This window comes from Pseudochaenichthys georgianus, chromosome 14, assembly GCF_902827115.2.
Source record: "Pseudochaenichthys georgianus chromosome 14, fPseGeo1.2, whole genome shotgun sequence".
NCBI lineage: Eukaryota > Metazoa > Chordata > Actinopteri > Perciformes > Channichthyidae > Pseudochaenichthys > Pseudochaenichthys georgianus.
The window spans coordinates 22,751,694-22,774,443 of record NC_047516.1 but is presented as its reverse complement, the minus strand read 5'-3'; the positions used below and the strand labels follow the sequence as shown (position 1 = coordinate 22,774,443).

The window sequence follows — 22,750 nt, the reverse complement described above, 5'->3', positions numbered from 1 at the left end:
ATTATGAAGTGATATGCCGCGGACTGTACTTAATGTACTCTGATCCGGTTACTTATGTTGTGGCCGATATTTAAGTAAGCTTTCTTAACGCTAATGTTATAATAGTCAGATTGCTCTGAAGATGGGAGGTGATATTCTATTAATGTTCACGTTCACACAGTCGGTGATTTTTGCCGGCCGTCTTTCCTGCGACGGCAGTTTTTCTGTATTTCCTTTCTCCTGTAATATGACTTGATCGCTTTAAACTCCGCACACTGAGCTCTGATTGGTCAGCAGGCGGTGCTTTCACTGAGTTGAGCTCTTAGCCTGCAACCTAACCTGGTCCCGACCAGGTTAGCTGCTTAGCATATATTACCATGGAGATCTAGCCTGCTAAAAAGAGAACCAGCTTCGTAGGACCGGAAAGCCGGAGTTTTCCCTGAATTTAGCCGGCTAAGCGAAAATCCTGCTTCGCAGTATACCCCCCAGGTGGAGACAAAACAGCTTATACGCATGACATATACCCACATGGAGACTGATAAAGGTGGTATTAGCAGAGATTAAACGTGATTCAAATGCAACACATCCATCTTTATCAAGCACAAAACTCCTTGCTTGCCTTTTTGCAACAATGTTCAATGGGGCAAACCATAGACTGTATATATAAAGGGCTAAACCTGCGAGCTAGTTCAGGCAGTCAACTCCAGCACCAATGATACATTAACACGTGACGCACCTCGTCCCTCTTACAACCAACCAAACACATTCTCCTAAACATGCCGCTCTATTTAATAGATAGATTAAATTGATTGTCATTACACAGTACAGGTACCATGTAACGAAACGGTTTCTCTGCATTTAACCCATCCTAGTGTTAGGAGCAGTGGGTCGCCATTATGTACGGCGCCCGGGGAGCAGTGTAGGGAACGGTGCCTTGCTCAGGGACACCTCGGTAGCACTTGGTCTTTCCGGGACTTGAACTGGTGACCTTCCAGTTGCCAAGCCAAGTCCCTATGGACTTCGCCACCACCGCCCAAGCTGCCAGGTCTTCCTGCCTCTGCCTCGCTATGCTGCCACTGCTGTGTTCACGTGCTATTGCTGCGTTCATGTTCCTGCTGCTGTGTTTCATGTTGCTCGCTTGATTTGGTGCACAGTGTATTTCAGCATGGGATATGTTCGTTTTAGTTCAAATTAAATCCTTAGGAGGGTAATCTGCATAATGTGTTCGCAGCCTGAGCTGATGCTCTGCTTCCCTAACCGCTCCGTAAATCCCTTACTGGCGTACACAAGCAAGTAGGTTAATTTCACTGCCCTTTGAAACTGAAATAAAGACCTCTTCAGTGCCGTTTGTCTTTTGAACAGCAGGGAGCAGCACGTCACAACAAAATCCATCTGTGGGAAAGATTCTCATAACTTTACTATTCTGTATATGAGGCAGACCCCTGAGAAATTAGAAAACTGAAGATGTATTATGGAATGGACTCAATGTCGATGTCATGTATTAAAATGTCAGTATAATGTTATATTCAACTGTAAAAAGGAAATAACTCTGCATCTTTACTTATATAGAATGTTGTCCAAACGTGTTTTAGTGAATAATTAAAAAATATGAACAAGATGAAAACATTGTGCTGTTGCTATGGTTTAATTTCTACTATAAATATGAATGTAATGAGGAGGAAAAAGCTTTTAACTGTAAAACCCAGATAATGAAAAGCAGAGTCGAAATATCAAGAATAGAATGTAAATATGCAGATCGTTTTATCAACATTAACCATCATTTTTTTTACATTATAAATGTCAGGCCTGTGCTAGGTACCCGGAGTCATAATGGTTGAGAAGGCCTATTATGCTTTTGGATTTTCTGTAGTTTTTTATATAGGGTTTTTTTCCAGTTTCCCCCCCCTGCCTGAAAAGCCTCAATTGGACTCCTTTGTTTACCTCCGTAACATAGTGACACCATTATGTCACACTCGTGTTTTTATTGGCTAGTGCTCCAATATATTGTATGTGTTAGGGTAAGGGGCGGGACATCTCTAACCAATCAAAGCAGACTGGGATCCCGTTTAAGACAGAGGCTAAAAAGCGTAATTGAGTCCCTTTGAATAGACATTTTTCTCTCATTAACTTCCCCTTCTTGTTTTGTGTCGGCCAAAGGTGCAGCTATGGACCTCGGTGACTTGGAGACGGTTGTGGCAAACTCTGCCTACGTTTCAGCGCGTGGCAGTATTGATGGATCGACAGCAGCATCCTTGCGTGACAAGAAGATGCGTGCCAGGCTGAAGCTCCCACACATCAGAGATTGTGAACACATGAAAACATCTGTAGACACAGCTTTTGACAGCATGTGTGTCAATCAGCCCATTGGCAAGCGCCTGTTCCTGCAGTTTCTGGAGAGTGAGGCGACCCATACAAATGCTGGAGAGCTGTGGAAGGACATCGAAGACTACACCGTATGCCAAGAAGCAAACAGAGTGCAGAAGGCCCAGAAAATGGTCAATAAATACTATAAGTCAGCTTCAAAGATTTTTTGCAGCTTCCTGGAGGAGAAGGCCGTTGCTCGGGTCGTTGAAGACTTTAAGAACGCCCGCGGGGACCTTTTCAAAGAGAGCGAGCAGCAGATGCTCAAACACCTGGAGAAGATGGCCCTCGCTGGTTTCAAGGACAGCATGTACTTCCTGCGTTATGTCCAGTTCAAATGGTTGGAGAGCCAGCCTTTTGATGAGGACTGGTTCTATGAATTCAGGGTCCTGGGTAAAGGAGGTTTCGGAGAAGTGTTTGCTTGTCAGGCTAAGGCAACGGGCAAAATGTACGCCAACAAGAAGTTGGAGAAGAAGAGGTTGAAGAAACGTGGGGGCTACCAGGTAAAGCACACATGTGGCAGCAAATAACCATTAGTGGCAATCAAAAGAGTAACAACACAAAGTGAGATCAAACAAGAGGTTAGAGGGGATTTAACCCAGACATTTATTTTATCAAAATGGTTAACATAACACACACAAGCACGCGGTTTGATTGGCTAGAGCTTGCAACGTGTCTCTCGAGCTGCATCTAAAATATTATTCAGTGCCGTGAGGTTAACGTATATTTCTGAAGTGCTGTCGCCTCGGGCTGCAGCTAGCAGGATGTATGAGCCGGACGTTCATATGTACATTGCATAGCTCACAGCAACAGTCTTTAGTAAATCCACAGACTACGATTTAGATTGCGGTTGTGTTTGCGCTTTTGTAATAAACTTTGTTGATGCATTTGTTCACGTAATTTGTTGGACAACACTCAACAATCCAACCTGCATTTTAAAGGTAGAATATTAGCCCGACGTTGTTGAATCTCATCTTTCTGTAGTAGTTATTAGTATTGATGATTGTTGCGTCAAAATGCAATAGCACCTACACACATCCAGTCCCCTGTGGCTTCTGTGCTGTGTGTAATTGTCAGTCGCTGCATACAGTTGCTGTTTTATACATACCTGTGGTGTAGATAACAAATATACTGTAAGCTTTCCCTCTCTTGAGCCTCATGCCTGAGGCTACTGGGTTTCATTCCTTCTAAAAGTTGGCCTTCTTGCTTCTGTTGGACATAAATTATTTCCTGATTTTTAAATGTGTGTTTTTAGGGAGCAATCGTGGAGAAGCGCATCCTCGCTAAAGTTCACAGCCGCTTCATCGTGTCGCTGGCTTACGCCTTCCAGACCAAGTCTGAACTCTGTCTAGTGATGACCATCATGAACGGTGGAGACCTCAGGTGAGCTTTACAAACACCAAGCCAGTGGTGGAAAGTTACTCAGTTGATTTACTCAAGTATTTTACTTAAGTACTTTTTTGACACATTGTACTTAAGTATTCTCCTACTCCTAATACACAACATTTCAGAGATAAATGTATTGTACGTTTTATTCCACTACATTTATTTGAACACTCACTAGTTACTTTGTACACATATAAACACATATGTGCTGATATGGCATATTGCATATTTCAAGTATCTCAATTTGGTCCAAACCAACTGCATTCCTAAATGCTCTTACATGTATATAAACAGGATAATATAACAACCATGGTAATACAATACTGTGGAAAGATCCATTCTGCATAACAAGTACTTTCACTGATGATACTTAAATTACATATTGACGATAATACTTAGGATTAAGTACTTCTTTCAACACTGAGTACAGCCTTACATAAACACACACTCACATACACAAGCAAACAAACACACAGCACACTCTCTGACATCCATCGACTGACTTAAAAACATGCCATTTACTAGTGTCTGTGTTAAAATATGAGAACAGTGTTTCTTTCTGCTCACAATCAGCCTACAGTAGATAAAGCTCACGGCTGAGGGACGACTATAGACTTTGCCTGCAAGTGCATCATGCTTTGAATCAGAGAATAAAGAGTCTTGTATTGTGTCGGCCACTGATCCGATACCTTGAACACTCAGGACATTATGATATAACACATTAGAAACACAGACACACATTATACAGTATCTCTTTCAGCCTATGTCGCACCGCACATGTGAACCATTAATAATCCCGTTATTCTTTAACACTATTCAGCAGGAAACACTGATAGCATAGAAAGACAATCATGGTACAAAGGTTTTCCGTTATGAGCTAATTATTAAGGCTTCCATATATTGATTATTTTATCAATTTGAAGATTACTTCTGCACTTCTTGATCTCAAACTCTTCAGAACACACTTTAAACACCCGCCCTCTCTTGCAGGTTTCACATGTACGATATGGATGAAAAGAATCCTGGTTTTAATGAGACGAGAGCTTGTTTCTATACAGCTCAGATCATCTGCGGGGTGGAGCACCTTCACCAACACAGGATCATCTACAGAGACCTGAAGCCAGAGAACGTTCTGCTGGATGATGCAGGTGAAACATTTCCTCGGCAGGATGTACCGAAATAACAGCTGTGACGACGACACTATGTCTTAACCTATCCATTATTGACTCTTCAACCATGTTTCTTTACTCATATGGACACACTGATTTGTATTATCTTGGTGCTAGAATCTCCATAACCATCCATAAGCCAAAGCATTGATCTAGTCTTAAGTATCATATTCAAATGTATCGTACTCTGTTAATTTGCACTATTTTTATTGTTGTATTATTGTTATTTTGTTGTCTTATGTCTGTTCGTTCTATAATATGTTGCACTGTTGGAGGAGCTCTGTAACTAAGATTTCTATTGCCATAACTACACTGTAGTTACTGTGCACATGATAATAAAACTCTTGAACCTTGAACCAAGTAAATATAATCTTTTTAAAGAGACCCTATTATGCTTTTTTGGGGTTCTCCCTTTCCTGTAGTGGGTTATTAAGAGGTGCCTTCAAACAGAGTAAACACCAGGCTGTCTAACACACCCTATAGGGCAGTAAGAGTGAAAATAATGTATCATATTTAGTTGTCTATTCAAGTAATGATGTTTAAAATCCATGCCTTTTCATTCAGGACACGTCCGCCTGTCAGATATGGGTCTCGCTGTTGAGCTTCCACCAGGAAAAGACAAAACCAGTGGATATGCAGGAACTCCAGGTAAATGAGCAAATCCAGTATTCTTGGATTCATTTAACAAAACTGCTTAAAGGTCTCCTATTATGCAAAATCCACTTTTTCATGTCTGTTATACATCAACATGTGTCCCCTCTTCTTCATGTCTCTTCTACATCAGCATGTGTCCCCTCTGTGGAAAGAGATTCTGAAAGTTTCAGGAAAAAATATTCTCTCACTTTTTGTCCCGATCCATTTCTATAAAAACCTGTCTGAAAATGAGCTGATCAGATTTTGGCCACTTTATGATGTCATAATGATTTTTTGGCTTGTGTAACTACCACGGCATTTCGCGTTATAGTCACAACATTAATTTAATCTATTGATTCGTGTTCACCAACACGATTTCCGCATTTTTTTTAAAAGCAATGTATTTCTATTGGTAGTATGTTTCGTGCCTGCACCACGTCTTTTTTCCGGTCGGGTCTTGGAAGACCAGAAGCTGTGTGGTTCATAGAAACATTTTCTTACTCAATATCTTACCTAACCCTATCCCTTTTATTTTAAATTGTTTTGCCGTCCGCGAGGAAAATAAATGGGGCTCAGAGCCTCAGAATACTGACATCTGTATTTTTTTTAATCTTTTTTTCCTTCTAATTTGTTATTATTTGGTGCAGGCACAACAACTACCGATAGAAATACTTTGTTTCTAAAATCGTTCTGTGTCAGAATACTGAAATCTGTATTTTTTTAAATCTGTTTTTCCCTTCAAATTTGTTATTATTTACGTTGCTTTTAAAATCGTTCTGTGTGACACGAAAAAAAATTGGGAAATCGTGTTGGTGAACACGAATCAATAGATTCAATGTGTGACTATAACACGAAATGCCGTGAGACTTTATTGTGTGTAACCATTAGCCAATCAGCAACCAAGGTACCCCCCCCCCCCACCTTATCACCTGAATCTCCTCCTAGAGCAGCATTGTGTTCTTTTTAACCAAATGTCTCTCAGAGGCTCCTTATTTTCATCTAAAGTAACAGACAGAGAATCAGCACTTTTGAAACAGGGCTTGCTTGGTGTTTGGAGCCAAACACTTCAGAGGCATGTTTTGTATATATCTGAGAGCTGTAATATATTGATGAAAAACAGTATCATAGGGGACCTTGAAGTGTAGATAAAATGCTCTAATCCAGGTTATTGTTACGGTGAAACCACACTCATGTTGTCTATGAATACAGGTTTCATGGCTCCAGAGCTGCTCCAGAAGAAGGAGTATGACTACACCGTGGATTATTTCACGCTGGGAGTCACCCTGTATGAGATGATTGCCGCCAAAGGACCCTTTAGAGTACGAGGAGAGAAGGTACCTAACATGTAACAAAAATATCCCCTAATTGCTCTTGTCCAATGCCAAACCATACAAATGTCCTCTTTCTTTAGGTTGAGAATACGGAGGTTGCTCGCAGAATCTTGAATGATCCAGTTTCATACACACCGGTCTTCAGCAAAGACTGCAAGGATATCTGTGAAGGCCTGATGCACAAGGACCCAGAAAAACGTCTCGGGTTCAAAAACAACGACTGTGAGGAGCTGAAAAAACAGCCTTTCTTCAAAGATATTAACTGGGGTTGCCTGGAAGGAGGTGGGTGACGTCTAACAAATACAATTGAAGAAGGCTTATCTGCATAATAAGGTAGAAATAAAGAAATATATAGATTTTTTCTTATGTCATATTTTATTATGCTTGTTGGGGTTTTCCCTTTGCTGTAGTGTGTTATTTATGTGATTGTGTGCATGTAAATGGTCTGCAAAGGCTGAAATCCCAAAGTTTCTGTTTCACATCTGCCCCACAATGTAACCCTCACACTTCTATTTGCTAGTGCTCCAACACATTGTACATGACTAAGGGGCGGGACATCTCTACGCAGTTGACTAATCACAACAAAGCCGGACAGCAAACCAATCACAGCCATGAATGTATAAAGAGAACTGGATACAGCGTTGGAGGCGGGACCCCGTTTATTCCTTTTAAAGTTGCTCAGTGGTGCATAACAGGGGCGGTGAAGCACCCCCCAGGATTGCTAAAGCACCCCCTAAGCACCCCCCAAGAAATATGTGTTTTTTTTCTTTTTTCGAAAATTATTATTTTTATTAAATTAAATTAGAAAAAGTATTGATTACATCAATGCAAATGTGAAACAAACACATTTTTAACCAAAAACATAAAGCCAACACAGGTGATATGATTAGGCCAATGGCCAGCACCCATTCGATGTTTGACCTACCCATAGGCTAAATTACTTTGTGACACTTGATTGACTTCCTGTTAGCTAGAGCGCCAAATTATTTGCTAACAGCAAAGTGACAAATTGATCGTTTTTTAGTCCTTAAACTTCCACGTGTGGACACTCAATCAACACCACCTGAAAGCGAGAGGGATTCTGCACAATAGCCTAGCCTCGTGAGTACAAGTAGCTTACTTCTGGATCTCTGTGTTTCATTCAAGCTCTGCTCTGTGTGTGTGTGGCCATTTTGTGTGCGTGCGCGAGCGAGAGCTCGCGCACCGGTGGGTATCTACTGGAGATCGTTGTGGTTAGCATCTGGTGCTAGCTAGCCAAGCTAACGGATATAAGGAGCTTTTTCAACAACAAGGTGGAGGGAGAACTCTCTCCTGTCAGACGGAGAGTCTCAGATAACCTCAGCTCAGGTGAAGTAAAGGACTCTCAGTGTATAGATAGTTAACTTTAGTCTAGTTATCTCAGTGGGTCTCAAACGGTTTGTTTTAAAAGGGGAGTGATTTGTAAAATATCTATAAAGAAATAGAAAATCTGTTTGCAGTTCTGTTTCATCTGGGTGTTGAGAGATGTATCCATAGATCTCTTAATGTTGCTCTCAAAGTGCACCAGATTGATGCTTTAACTTCCCGGGGAAGCATACCCTCGGACCCCACTAGAGGAGGTGAGGTCCACACCCCACTTGTAAAAATAGCACTTTACTCCTGCTTACACCTATATGCCGTGAGCTGATTATCGAGCCTTCATTGTAACAGTCGCGGATACACTGCGTGTGCGTGTGGGGAGTGTTGCAGTACACAATTCAACTGTCGCGCTGGTGCATTAATGGGAAACCCTTAATGTTTGAGCACCCTCTATGAAACGTCAAGCTACCCCACAGCACCCCCTAGAGAAAATCTCTGGCGCCGCCACTGGTGCATAACGCCAAAATGGTCTGATTCTCAAGAGCAAATACCCGTATCTGAGAGAGTGCAGACTTTAATTTTCTTAAGCCCCGCCTCCGATCTCCCACTCTCGGTTCAGTCAAATTAATAAATAACTCTGGATTCTGCTTTTAGCACATTTCACAACTTTTAGACCCTAACTATATATATAAAAGTGTTCGTACTGGGTAGTTGATTTAGTTAAATTATCAGCTGATTTACAGACATCTCTTTCCCAATGTAAATCAATAGGAAAAAGTATTTTTGGGCCCAATGACGTCATAGTTGCAGTACCGCCTTTGGCCACTACGAGCATTAGCATCAACGGGAGCTTATACAGAGCAGACAGGGCTCTGGTTTCAGACCGGGGGTGAAAAGCGGTGCTGCAGCACAGGCAGTATGAGAAAAATAAAGAGCTTTTTGAACATTAACGCATGGAGACATGTCCCAGTAGAGACACTACATACAAATATGAACCTGAAAACGAGCATAATATATATTCTTTAATTTGTTCTTCGTCTGTGTTCCATCTAAAGGAATGCTACCGCCACCATTTGTCCCTGATCCTAAAGCGGTCTACGCCAAAGATATTGACGGTGTGGGCGCCTTCAGCTCGATCAAAGGTGTGGTCCTGGATAAGGAAGACACAGATTTCTACAACGACTTTTCTTCCGGAAACGTCCCGATCCCCTGGCAGGAGGAGATGATCGAGACGGGTGTGTTTGGGGAGATGAACATCTGGGGAGAGAACGGCAAGCTGCCAAATGACCTTGACTCAAGCTTTGTAGAAGCCAAAGGAGGAGGATGTGTTCTGCTTTGAGTTGCAACAGATGGAAATAGAGCAAAGAATATATATTATATACCAATTATTATTAAAGTTATTACTATGGTAGACATTGTAGATAGAAGAGCAATCAATAAAAGCTTGAAAAGCAACATGTGTTTTGGGTCTACTTTTTTTTTACTATCCACATCAACGTGTTTATTTGACGCTTTTCAACAAATTAGCTGAAGTTAATGAATAGATTGGGCTCTGGTTTCAGACAGAGGGTGAAAAGAGGTGCTCGTGAACAGGTTGTATGTTTCATGGTTAAAGATTATCTTCATTATCATATAAATATTGTCAATAAGACACCTTTGGCCCATTGCAGATATTCTTGTGTGAATTTGAAACTGCAGTATACAATATATACTGTATAGACTGTATTTCCAGCTTGTACATTAAACCACAACTTTTTATATCATACTGTTTGTGTCTAAGATGCTCTATTTTTGATAAGGATACTAAAAAGTGTTTAATTTGGTCAAACAATAACTGGAATAATCAGTGCTTGGTTATTTGGATTGGCTCAGTCTCTTGGGTTATTGTTAGGGTAAATATTAAACCAGGGAGCACCTCAGGTCTAGTTAATCTTAAATTAACACGGAGAGCAATTTAGCAGTAAAAGTGATTATATTTATTACATACCAATCTCATGAATACTGTAAGTCTCACTGGCAGGGCCCTCTCTGGCCAACTTGGGGCCCCAAGCGACATTGTGAGATGAGCCCCCCGCCCCCCATCAACACAGTTACTTTTTTATACAGTGAGGTAAATGGTAAATGTGCATGTATGTCGTTCAGTATGCGTTTACAGGTGACTACGTCTGCATTTCCTGCCAAATACTAACCTCAAAAAGATTAAAATATAATTAATGCAAATAAACTACTTCTACAAATAATAATAATAATCATAATCAATTAAATAATATAAATACTATATTATTTTATTATAATATAGTTGTAATATAGTCAAGACAAAACATGCTTATGACATGCTCAAAAACTGATATTTTTTAAATCTGTATTCAAATGTAGTTACATTACATTACATTACATTGCATTTAGCTGACACTTTTATCCAAGGCGACTTACAATAAGTGCGTTCGACCAACAAAATACAAACTTGAAGAAAACAGAATCATATAAGTACATCAGGCTTCATAGAGCAAAAACATTTCAAGTGCTACTCAACTGGCTTTAGATAAGCCAGCCCTTTATTAGTATATAAGTGCTCTGTTAATAGTTCCCTCTGTCAGCAATGTATCAACAACTACACACACATTTCTATCAGTATTTCTCTGTGTTGTGGTTGACATGATGATGACTGTTAGTAGTTAAGAGGAGAGGCTGAGCATCACCATGAAATGTGCACATTGAAATAAAAATGAATAAAAGGGGAAAAAAATGCTCCATGTTTTTTAGGCTGTAAACTTTAACTGTTATGTAAGCCATCTAGACAGACAGTGTATCACTCTTCCTCCCGTACATTAGCAGATAAAAGGCATCACATACTTCAAGGAATGGTAAATAAAGAATGCTGGAAATAACTGCATCTCCATTAGCCTATATGCTCTGCAGAGACTGCCTTCTTCATGTGCGGAGAACTGCGCTGAGAACTGCTCATAAGCCGAGGCCTCCTGTGCGAGGCCCCCTGTGCAATGTGAGGCCCCCTGCGCGAGGCCCCCTGTGCAATGTGAGGCCCCATGCAGCCTGCATGATCAGCCTGTAGGGAGGGACGGCTCACTGGCAAAGGAAGAAGTGCGTCTATCTAAGAATGGCCGTTTTATTTTAACACAATTTTAACTAATTTTTCTGAATGTTTTTTTTTATTTTCAACCGTGAACAAATTATTTGTTGTTTAACAAGATTAAGAGGGTGGAAACATGTAAACTAACCTGTTCACATACCAACACTAACATAGTTTACTATGTGTCACAATCCCAGCCTACACGATCGACAGAGGCTGGGTCTACCGAAGACTCCCATTTAGCAACCGGCTAGAACCTGTACAGCTCAAATTAGTTACAAAGAATCCAGAAACGTTGCTTTTCCTTTTTATCGTTGAACAATTCATGAAAGATCACCACCAGCATATTCCTCCGCCTGCTTAACACCCATACTGCTGCTGAGTCCGGGAGATGTCATTTACAAAAACAAAACGTATACTTGTGACCAGAGCGCATTGAATCCTGGGATACATTTGACCGCGAAGGGTCAGACTCAGATGTATAAACAAAATCCGGGAAAAGAAAGCCGCCTTGGGACATCCACCTCTTAGCGGATATCAGTCAACAAATGCACATTAGTTTAGCATGCTAACACTTGCTAATTAGCAGCACTTAATTCGAAGCCGAGGGTGATAAGTATATCTATAGTTTTGTGTGTGTGTGTGTGTGTGTGTGTGTGTGTGTGTGTGTGTGTGTGTGTGTGTGTGTGTGTGTGTTGCTGTCGGTGTGCACAGCTCAGTTCCAGATCTTGAGGAAGCTGTCCCAGGACCCGGTGCAACTGTTCAAAATCAGGCAAAAGTCTCATTATTTATACAGCTTTAAGCGCTTATTACTGAATCCACACATGAATCATAATCTACAGTTAGCTCAGTGGAGAAGTGCAGGTTTGTTCAGTGACATTATATTGTGAACTATAAAAGTCATCTTGACTCTTGAAAATTATTAATTTCCGGATTAATATCCTCAGTCGTTGTTACAGATTGTGTGCAGCATCATGGCACCACAGCCGATCACTACAGTGTCTGCTGAACACTCACTATTACAAATACAATCAAGGATTCCAAATGTTGAAGCTGTCACTGCCCGTCCCTGAAACCCCTAGTTAGTTAGTGTGTGTGTGTGTGTGTGTGTGTGTGTGTGTGTGTGTGTGTGTGTGTGTGTGTGTGTGTGTGTGTGTTTTCCTGCCTGTGTGTCCCTCTCTCTTTCTTTGCCCTGCCACCTGCTCATCAGCAAGTGTTTGACAATTTTGCCAACAAAGTTTTAACCTGTTTGCATTTTGCCTGCTCTTGCCTCACACTTGTTTTGTGTCTCTCCCAAAACGATCCCAATACCATCCAGAACAACCTCCACTCCTAGCTCAGATACTCAGGGGCTCAGGGAAATACCAGCAGATAAAGATTTTAAAAAAGCTACACATGTAAACACGTTAATGATTCTTATACATGTGTTCCTCTGAAGAAGATATAAGATTTACTTTACTGATCCAAATGTTGAGGTTTTCATTTCACATAATGTTAAAAAAGAATAGAAAGTAAAGAATGAAATACAAACATCTCACCATTTGAAAATAAAACAAAACAAAAAAGCAAAATGTATACGGGGGCTGTGGCTCAGTGAATAGTGTGCTGGACTTCGAATCAGGGGAGCACAGGTTCAAACCCCACTGCAGTCAGCATGTCGTTGTGTCCCTGAGGCACTTCACCCCAAATTGCTCCTGTGGGGGTTATCCACAGTATTAAGTATGTACGTCGCTTTGGATAAAAGCGTCTAACAAGTGACATGTAATAATAATAATAATAATAATGTATAAATAATGACAGTGAAAGATATGTTGACTACTGTATGTGTTGAATATACACAATAAAGGGGACCAATTTACAGCAAACAACATTTAAAATTAGCAAATAATGTACATTAAACAGTCAGTGTCAACTAAAGTCATGTACTAACTTAATGTGTGAAATCAAATCACTGAAAGATTAAAAAACACCGAATAAAAGTGTGCATTTCATTTTGGATTTTAACACAAATTTGAGTGAACTTTCCCTTTAGAGTGAGGAGGTCAACGGGGACACAACTAAATAAATCGTTCGACAGACTGAGGCAAGGGCAAGGAAATAAAATATTAACAGACAAAAGATTATGATTTAAAGCCTGAATGTCTATTCAATATGCTTTAAGTATATGACGGTACTTTGAACTGTGCGTCTGATTACTGGTCGGCAAAACAGAATTCACATTTGATAAGATATAGACTGTAAATGGTGAAGTTTCGCATATATAAATAGCTTGACACAAACAAAGGATAAACAAGGGTGAACACACTTTTTATAGTCATCTTAGATAAATGTACACATATCAGTACTTAGATGTGTGCATGCTTCCATGTACTTAATGTATAGGGTGGAGTAATTCGTTATTAGGGTGTGTTCAAACAGCCTATCTGTTTGAAGGCAGCACTGTACTATTTCAACACAGAATTTCATCAGGGTTAAATCTATGCGCTCCAGAGCAAATAATGTATTCACAAAGAGCAATGCGTCTTTTGTCCCGCTGCAGATTCGTTAATGCTTAACCAGTACTGAAATATACGTTTTCTGCCTTCAATAAATCACCCACCATACCCCAGCTTTCATGTTTCCTCTGCCCTCATATTCAGTATTTTAACAATGGTATTTACTGATAGAACCTCAAACGACCTCCCTAAAAACACAAGCTACCTTTTTTTTTAAGAGGGGGATCCAAGCAAGAGGACAAGATGATGGGAGCAACCCAAAAAAATGACTCCCATAAACCTACAATATCATCACTTACTGAGATCATATCATTTCAAATGTCTTATTGGGTATATTGAAATGTATTAATGTATTTAAAACTACAGTTCCTCTTAAAACAATGTAAAATAGTGAATTGCAATGTTTACTGCCTCACATGAAAGAAATCAGTGCCGAATGATCCGCAAATTCAAAGCCGTGATAAACATCTTACAAGATTGTATCTTACCTCCACCGCCAATCAAAAGAGAGGGAGAAAGAAACCTCAATGTATATCTACATCTCTATAGTAATATTCCAAACATGTGGAATGTCATCCATTTTGGGCGGGAATAGCAAACTTATAATGAAGCTTCAAACAACAAATCAGTGTTCAAATTAGCCCAGGTTTGAGTACATGACGGGGGCGGGGGGGGGGAAACCCTGAGTCAGTTCTGCACTTCCAAAATGTATATCAGATACAGAAGTTGCGAATAGAGCTCCTCGCACAGGCATTATTTATTAGGTTTGCTAATTATTAATAGACAATCACTTTCAAGATGCAAGAGATCATGGAGGTTATAGCACTTTTCCTAGGTTTTGCAGGCTGGATAATGATTTTCATATCACTGGAAGATCAGTATTGGAAAGAATCCTCAACAGAGGGCAGCGTAATTACAACCTCCACAATCTATGAGAACCTCTGGATGTCTTGTGCAAGTGATTCGACGGGAATCTATAACTGCCGGGACTTTCCATCTCTTTTCGCTCTTCCAGGTAAGTGAGAAAATGTTGCATTCTATCAGCTGCACCACAATGTTTTACAAGTCACTTTTGTTGTAACTGCTGTACAAAAAGAAGAAGAAATGTGACTGTAATTAATAATAATGTACTTTAGGTTCTATAGATATTTTTCTTATGCTTTCAGTTTTTGATGAATCAGCTTTATGTAATAGCTGACTGTGCATTCTCAAATCTACGTCATACTTAGAGACAAATTATACATGATTTTACAATCGTAGCACAACTTTCCTTTGTTAAAAAATGTATATAAACTAAACATACAGAATCAGAAAGCCCTACTTCAGAGAAATGTAGATTATTAACATGTATAATGCTATACTGGAGGTGTTATCTACAACAGCAGCTGCATAATACTAATACATAATCAGCTCTGTAAAGTTTGTGGAGCTCGAATTGTATTTTTTTTTAGGTTGAATAAGAGGAATTGACATCCACTTAGCAATATGGATTGTACTTGATTACATGTATATTATAGCATGAATACATTTTCAATAATACAAAATAACCTCATAAACAGTTAGGATATCCTTACATTGTACAAGAGCGCACCAATGAGTATTACCATATTAAGTGGTAATTGCATATTCTATTTAGTTTATTTAGCAGTTTAGTCAAGCTGTTCTAATTTCTTGTGCAATACTTCATTCTTTTTGGGACTGAGTACTGCTATAAATATAATGTCATCTTGTACAAAACCACCTAAAATATGTCTTTAGAAATGTCCATGAAGTCGACTTTGACTTAAAACAGTAAAAACAAATGGTTCTTGTGTTGAGTTTTAATTAATTTGAAATACAGTAAAGTCAACTTTGTTTTGCTTGTGTGTCACACATCAGTACTTTACTCCACTACTTGTTTTTTCTGACGACTCTTTACTTTCTACTTCCTACATTTCCCAAACAGCTGGTTCCTTTAGTCTGAATGTGTGTTTGGTGCGTGGTCATTATTCTTTAGAGTCATTGCGTGCCTATTGATTTGAACACGATCCGTGTATCCATCACTTCCTGGTCTTCTCTAAAGAAGAGGGACCAATGGAAACGTTGTCATGTTGCCGTTGTTCAGCATGGAAACATTCATTAGCTAACAATGACTTTATTGTTCTATTAATATAAAGGGAGGTCAGGTACTCTTTAAAACAGCTGCTGGTTATGGGTACTTTTTACTGAAGTACATTTCAAAGCCTCTTTACTTTCACTTGAGTAAAGAAGTTTAGTCAGTGCTTCTACTTTTACCAGAGTATTTTTAAACATGAGTATCTGTACTTCTACTTGAGTAAAGGATGTGTGTACTTTTGCCATCTCTGGGTGTGATGCACCTTCACCCTCCAACACCACTCACCTACCCATCATCCCTCGAACATGAGGAGCCAAAACGTGACTCGAATCCCATCAATAACATTTTGAAATTATTGACAGAGTATTCAAAGGAAACGTCAAAAGGTGACAAATAGCTGAGAGTCTACAGACGTTATTAAGCGCAGGTTTAAAGGTTGGTGAAACTTGACCTCGGTAAACATTTGGAGTCTTTGAATAGCTTCAATAGAGCTGAGAATAAAAGGGGAAATCATAAGTGGTCTATTTGGGATGAATCATTTATTTGTGGCTTTCTGTATCCTCTGGGTTGGTAGGAATGGGTGTGGCACTTTGGGACTTTGGGGTCCACACATCCACACGTTTGCGGAGGAACTGGAAGTCAACGTTTGTATTATCTTCTCTTATTTGGGATAACTCTACATTGGTCGGATAAAGGAAACTAGCGAGTATGAATGCCATAGTTGAAGCTTTGGCCTTCTTCCTGGGGTTTCTGGCCTGGCTGATGGTTGGGATCGCACTTCCAAACCGATACTGGAAGGTTTCTTCAGTGGATGGTAATGTTATCACTACATCAACCATCTATGAAAACCTATGGATGTCCTGTGCAACTGACTCTACGGGAGTTCACAACTGCAGGGATTTTCCATCTCTGCTCGCACTAAATGGTACGTGGCCAACATATAAATAGCTTTATTAGCGTCTATTAGTACTTATCTGGCTTTAATGCTAATCCACCCACTCAAGGAGTCAGGATTCTGAATCAGGATTGCCACGTAGCCAATGAGCAAGACCTTACTCATAACGCAGTATTCAAGTTGTGTGGGGAGAAGTGGCTTTTGTAACAGGTTATGATGAACAGATTAAAAACAGAGTTGCTCTTGACATGTTGAATCTTATACCACTGGATCAAACTCACCAGTAGAGAAACGGCTGTCCTTACTTTCCTTTGTTTTCATAGACAGGATTGTAGTGTACCTTTAGGAGAGTTCTACTGTACTGGCCATAATCTGTAGTAAAAATGGGTAATATAAGATATAATAAAATGAGAGGGAAGATAAGCAAGCACGTGAACCCGCACTAATAGACTCATAAATTAATAAAAGCTTTGTGAATCTGTTGGACACTGTTAACGAAAACCACCAGTAAAGGCATTTATCAAAGTGATACAAGAGACCAGGGATGTTTAGCACATGAAACTGGATGCCTAGTCCTAGTCATGAGCCCTGGAGTATACATCTTGTTCATCCCAGTACATGCTTTTCCAATCACACATACTTCTGTTTGTTGGAATGAAGTTTTCAAAAAGTTGCTGTCATGACTCAGACCTGCGTGGCTCCCCTTCAAGGAAGCAAGAATCAACTCACAGAAACTACAGAGGCATTAACATCTACAAACATATTCCATCATTTGGAATACGATGGATGTTTGGATGCATTGAAGAACATGTGTTTGTTGAGATGTATTTTGTGTATTCTTAGCCCTCTCATTATGTTTGTTAGAGGGTTCTGCATGTGCTCAAAGGACCAGGGTAACCATTAGTGAGCCACTAGGGGGCTCGCGACAAGTATTGTTGTATCAATAAACGTCATTACTGTGTCTACAACTTGAGTTTTTAACACAATAGGAAACAATTGTGATGTTGATACAAGTCCACATTATGGTATTTTCTTTATGTTTGCACACAGGGTACATTCAGGCCTCCCGGGCGCTCATGATCGCTGCCATCGTGTTCGGGACGTTTGGCCTCGTGGCCACTCTCGTAGGAATGAAGTGCTCAAAGATAGGAGGTGAAAACTACGTCCTGAAGGGGAGGATCACAGCCATTGGAGGAGTCTTATTTTTATTACAGGGTAAAGACTTATGGATGGATGTAATGGCGATGCAACCAATGAAAATGTTTGGTTTCTTGAAATGTATTTGGGTAATGAAGAAAGGTCCACGCGTAGTACTTTGAATTGACTGAGGAAAATAAATAGCCCACTGGAGGACACACAGACACAAACACACCCAGAAAGATCAATCACTTCTGGCACCCAACTCTCTGTGTACAGAACACAAGTTATCAGCAAGTGGCTCACCAGTTCAAAAGGTTATCCAAACCTGCACAAAAGGCTGCCAGTAAGGTATTTGGATTGTGAGAATAAGTCCCGTGATGTTAAGTACAAAAATGAATGCAGTGAGTGGACACTGGTGATCTCAGAGTACTTTGTGTCCCAAGCAAAACACTCTTGCAATTAGTCAAGTTCAAGGATTTTGTATAGTGGATATAAAGCTGACGTCTACCATTGCAGGTTTCTTAATAATTGCTTTTTAAGATAAGATGGGAAATAGTCCTCACATCCTGACCGCGATCAATTAATAAAGTACCCAAAGACAAAATACATTTTAACATTTCATTATGATCATTTTGAGTGGCTTCAGAGGGAGGTGCTGACAGTGGGGCCAACTTAGCAACTTTCTTGTTAGATAACGCTGACTATTGCAGGTGGTGCTGCTACCTATTTCATCTGAAGGACTTGGAAAGATTGAGCTTGGTTTTTCAGTTTCATACTTTAAAAAATCTAGCTTACATTTGCTGGCTCTCCAATTGTATCCACCATTACATGAATCGGGACTGATATTCCCAACATGGCTTTCATTTTTTACTCAAATCAAATCTTAAAATGACTCTAAAAAACGTTGTTCATTTTATCGTATCTGTGTGCTTTGTTTTCATCAAGAATACACCCCGCTTGCCTCAAGTAAACCATGTTTTGTGTTTTGTTTTGTGAAGGGATTTGCACCATGATTGCCATTTCTTGGTACGCAGCCAACATCACGCAGGAGTTCTTTGATCAGTTTTATCCAGGGACAAAGTGAGTAAATACATTCTGCATCACTATGTTGTGAACAGTGGCTCAATGTCTGCTGTTTTCTAATGTTTTCACTCTTATTGTGTCACAGGTATGAGATTGGAGAGGGCCTGTATATCGGCTGGTCTTCAGGCACACTTGCCATTTGTGGAGGAGCATGCCTGTTGTGTGCTTGCAAAGTCAACAATCCCAACGAAAAAACGTGAGTATGTGTTGAGCAAACTTTTGGCATTGAGTGTGTATAGTAGTGTTCGAAAAATATCACTCGTCACCGGCTTGAGCTTCAATATCAGGATACATGTATTTATGATCCTCTCAAGAATGGAAGCAGTCATCACATACAGAGCATCAACTAGTTCCTGAACAGTGTCCTTCACATGCTGATATCCAAGAGAGGGAGTTACGCAGTCACAAGATGGAGGAATAGAAAGCAGTATTCAATGTTTACTTCAGATTAGCTCCACGTCAGAAATGAGCATGCTTTTCATATGTCTCTCTCCATAGAGGCTGAATCATCATGTTCATCACATAGCTATCAGATGCCTCAAACAGTCCTGATGCTCTTCTGGGTCATCACACATCCTGTCATGTACACAGCTACAGTTGGGATACCTTTGTTATCATGTGCTACGCTGATATTGGAAGAGGACCTTCAGTATTTTTAAGTAGAAATGGTGCATAGTACTGAAACTTGTCTTGTGTTTCAGACAATATCCATACCAACCATCCTCCAGAGGACACGTGCTGTCGGCTGGGGCGGTGACTCAGTCTGCCCCCAGCAACTATGGAAGAAATGCTTATGTCTGAGAGTTGACTTGACCAATTCACCAGACCATGACAGTTGAAAACACTTTTGATAAGACTCAAGATTTCATATAACTGTAAAAGGTTAGTTGAAAGCAAGTTTAAATGAAAAAACATTAGATTAAACTTAATATTATTCCTTTCAACTAACCTAATACAGTTGTGTGAAATGTGTTGATGTAATACATTTAATTCAAGTCAACATTTAAGTCTTGTCAGTGATCATAATCAATGTTTAGGAGTTGAAGATATACGTTTTCTTGATTTGATTTTGTTTTATGCAAACCTTTCAAAGCTACATTTTGCTGTACCTGAATTGTACTATCCAGCTTTATTATAATGATTGCTGGATCAATTGGTCATATGCTGATAAATATACCATGACAAATCTGATTGTCTGACATTAGGGCATGTATACTATGTCATTTTACTCAGGTTTAAAGATTCTATTGTTTTTAATTTCTTTGTTATCACTTTTTAGTAGGACTATGGATAAACTCAAGTTAGATATATGTAATCAATGGACCACCTTTAACTGTTTTACAATTGTGTAGTCAGTTAGTGTATAAAGAATTATCCTTTGTAATGTATCCTCAAATCTGTCTCAGGTTTTCTGGTCTATCATTTGTCTCTAAAAACACAGAGCTCAAAAAGCTCTCCCCTCAGGTAAACTCTGGTGGATGTTTCCAGTCACACAGTGTGATTTTATTTTGAATCCCACCTCTGAACCAGAACATTTGAGAAACACAAATGTAAATGACTTTTTGTAAAAAACAATTAGGACCTGTATGTTTTTAAAATGTAATGTCATACATTGGGTAATTCTGCATTTGTTACTGTGGATTTTAAGTTTATTTTTTATAGTTTTATAGTATAATATTTCTAGTAACTGATTGCATAAAACCATATAAAATGTTCCTTGGAGATCATGATTTCCAACATATTTCATGAAAAGATAGTTGTAAACAACAATTAAACTAGTTAATGTGTTTTGGGTCACAAAGCTTGTTTGCAATCGTCTCCTTTGTACGGAGGCCTGGAGGGTTCATAGAGAGAAAGATAAATAAAACATGGCCATGCTTTAAATACAACGAGGCCACGCTTTATTAACTCGTTAAAAGCGTTACGTGGCCTGTACTACGAAGCACGATTTGCTATTTACACTATTCATTCATGAAGTATGACACTAAGCTGTCAGCACGCGTCTCCATGTTTGTGGTTGGTCAAATGTTGCTAACCCCGTCCCTTTCACGTGAACGCGCTCTCAGCCGGACAGAGAAACCCTGGTTGATTTACTGAGTTGATAACCAGCTTCGTAGGACCGCTTAGCGACATCGCGTTTGTTAGGGTTAGTTAAGCCGGGTAAATCAAACATATCCAGGGTCTGTTGAACTGGCTTCGTCGTACAGGGCACTGGGCTCCGTACCTTTGACTAAAAAAAGAATACAGCTAATATTGTAGTCATGACACATATTAAGCCTTGAAATGATACAGTAAATAATACATATTTTTCCATATTCAGTCTTAAGCCCCACGGACCCGAGCTCGGGTCCGAAAATGCTATATATGTACGCAACAGTGCTATATCTGAAGTATCATGAAACTATTAATATTCCATACCCATCTGACCGGAGGAAACTTGGCTAACTGACAATACGAAAAAAAAAAAAGTTTTTCGAAAAAGAAGTCTCACAAGAAGCCTCTGAATGAGCCCATGGCAAAAACGGGCAATTGCTATTTCTGCTCATAACTCACAAAAACGATCATTTAGAATTCATACTTTCTACACAAACAACACATTTTCTGAAAGCTGAGATTCCACAGATTCCATGGGTATACACCCCATCACTACAGGCACAACATTAACCGAGCTAGCAGCCAGAACATGGCAAGTAAACAATATCAGTTTTCAAATCCATGACAATAATTAGGTCTTACCTTGGCTGTTTTGTGATCAAAAGTTGTGTTCAAAGGAATAAAAACGCTGCTCAGGGTTAATCCAATGTCTCTTGTCACTTTAAAATGTTTTCTTTGTCTTCATTGTAACAATGGCAGCCGGAAAGAAGACTTTTTTGTCCGTAGAGGAGGCATTGGACATCGTATTTTAGGACTCTCCGTCGGAAGATAGTGATCTCGTCACGCATAAAGGGGACAGTAATGACTCTGATTATGAACGTCTGTCACCGGAAAGATATATAATCTTTCTGTTTGTATCTATTACTTATTTATTTGGTGTAAGAGTATTCATCTGTTTTTATCTTTTTGTTATTTATTTGGTGTAAGAGTGTATTCATCTATAGTAATTTCACACACGTGACAATAACACGACGGCATCCATCTTGTGATATAATGTTCTTTCACACACTCAACAACAAACAAAGAAGATGGATGCCATTTCTTGTTCTTGTTGTTGAAATAAACAAGACATATACATGTTGAATTTAACACGGTATTACATTACATTTAGTTGATGCTTTTATCAAAAGCGACTTACAATTATTACAATTATTACTTATATTATTTATATATATATATATATATATATACACACATGCATATATATAACATATAAATATATGACAGACGGAATATTATTAAATATTGAAAAGATTATATGAACCCTGTCTCACATAATTTATACATTTTGAGTGATATAATGTTATTTCACACACTCATAATTGATGTTCTGCTGTTGTTGTAGAGAAATTATTTCTGATTTGAGTTACATTTTTTAAAGTACAAGCCAGAGAATTAATCTATTTGTTTTTTCCACATTTGTTTTCACAGTGAGGAAGGCGATGATGATATGGCTTCTGGATGCCCGAGTATTATGGGGAAGATGCCACCAAGGTCAGGAGGTACTGCAGGAGGTGCTCTGATGCTGGCAACAGAAGGGTGAAGACACCTGTGTACTGCAGGAAGTGTCAGGTCCCTCTGTGCTTCACTTCCAAAAAGAACT

General features: G+C 39.4%; 2 protein-coding genes across 2 annotated transcripts; both read left to right on the top strand.

Moving 5' to 3' along the window:
* The first annotated feature begins 2,144 nt into the window (after positions 1-2,144).
* On the top strand, positions 2,145-9,536 carry grk1b (G protein-coupled receptor kinase 1 b). The gene is made up of 7 exons (XM_034099603.1): positions 2,145-2,843; positions 3,596-3,723; positions 4,717-4,874; positions 5,460-5,543; positions 6,738-6,862; positions 6,940-7,141; positions 9,253-9,536. The coding sequence occupies exons 1-7, from the start codon at positions 2,145-2,147 to the stop codon at positions 9,534-9,536; spliced, it is 1,680 nt and encodes a 559-aa protein (XP_033955494.1).
* A 7,047-nt stretch (positions 9,537-16,583) lies between these two features.
* Positions 16,584-19,794, top strand: LOC117459047 (claudin-15-like). The gene is made up of 5 exons (XM_034099879.1): positions 16,584-16,800; positions 17,821-17,985; positions 18,909-18,990; positions 19,079-19,189; positions 19,695-19,794. Exons 1-5 carry the CDS (start codon positions 16,584-16,586, stop codon positions 19,792-19,794), a joined length of 675 nt encoding a protein of 224 aa, XP_033955770.1.
* Positions 19,795-22,750: the final 2,956 nt, after the last annotated feature.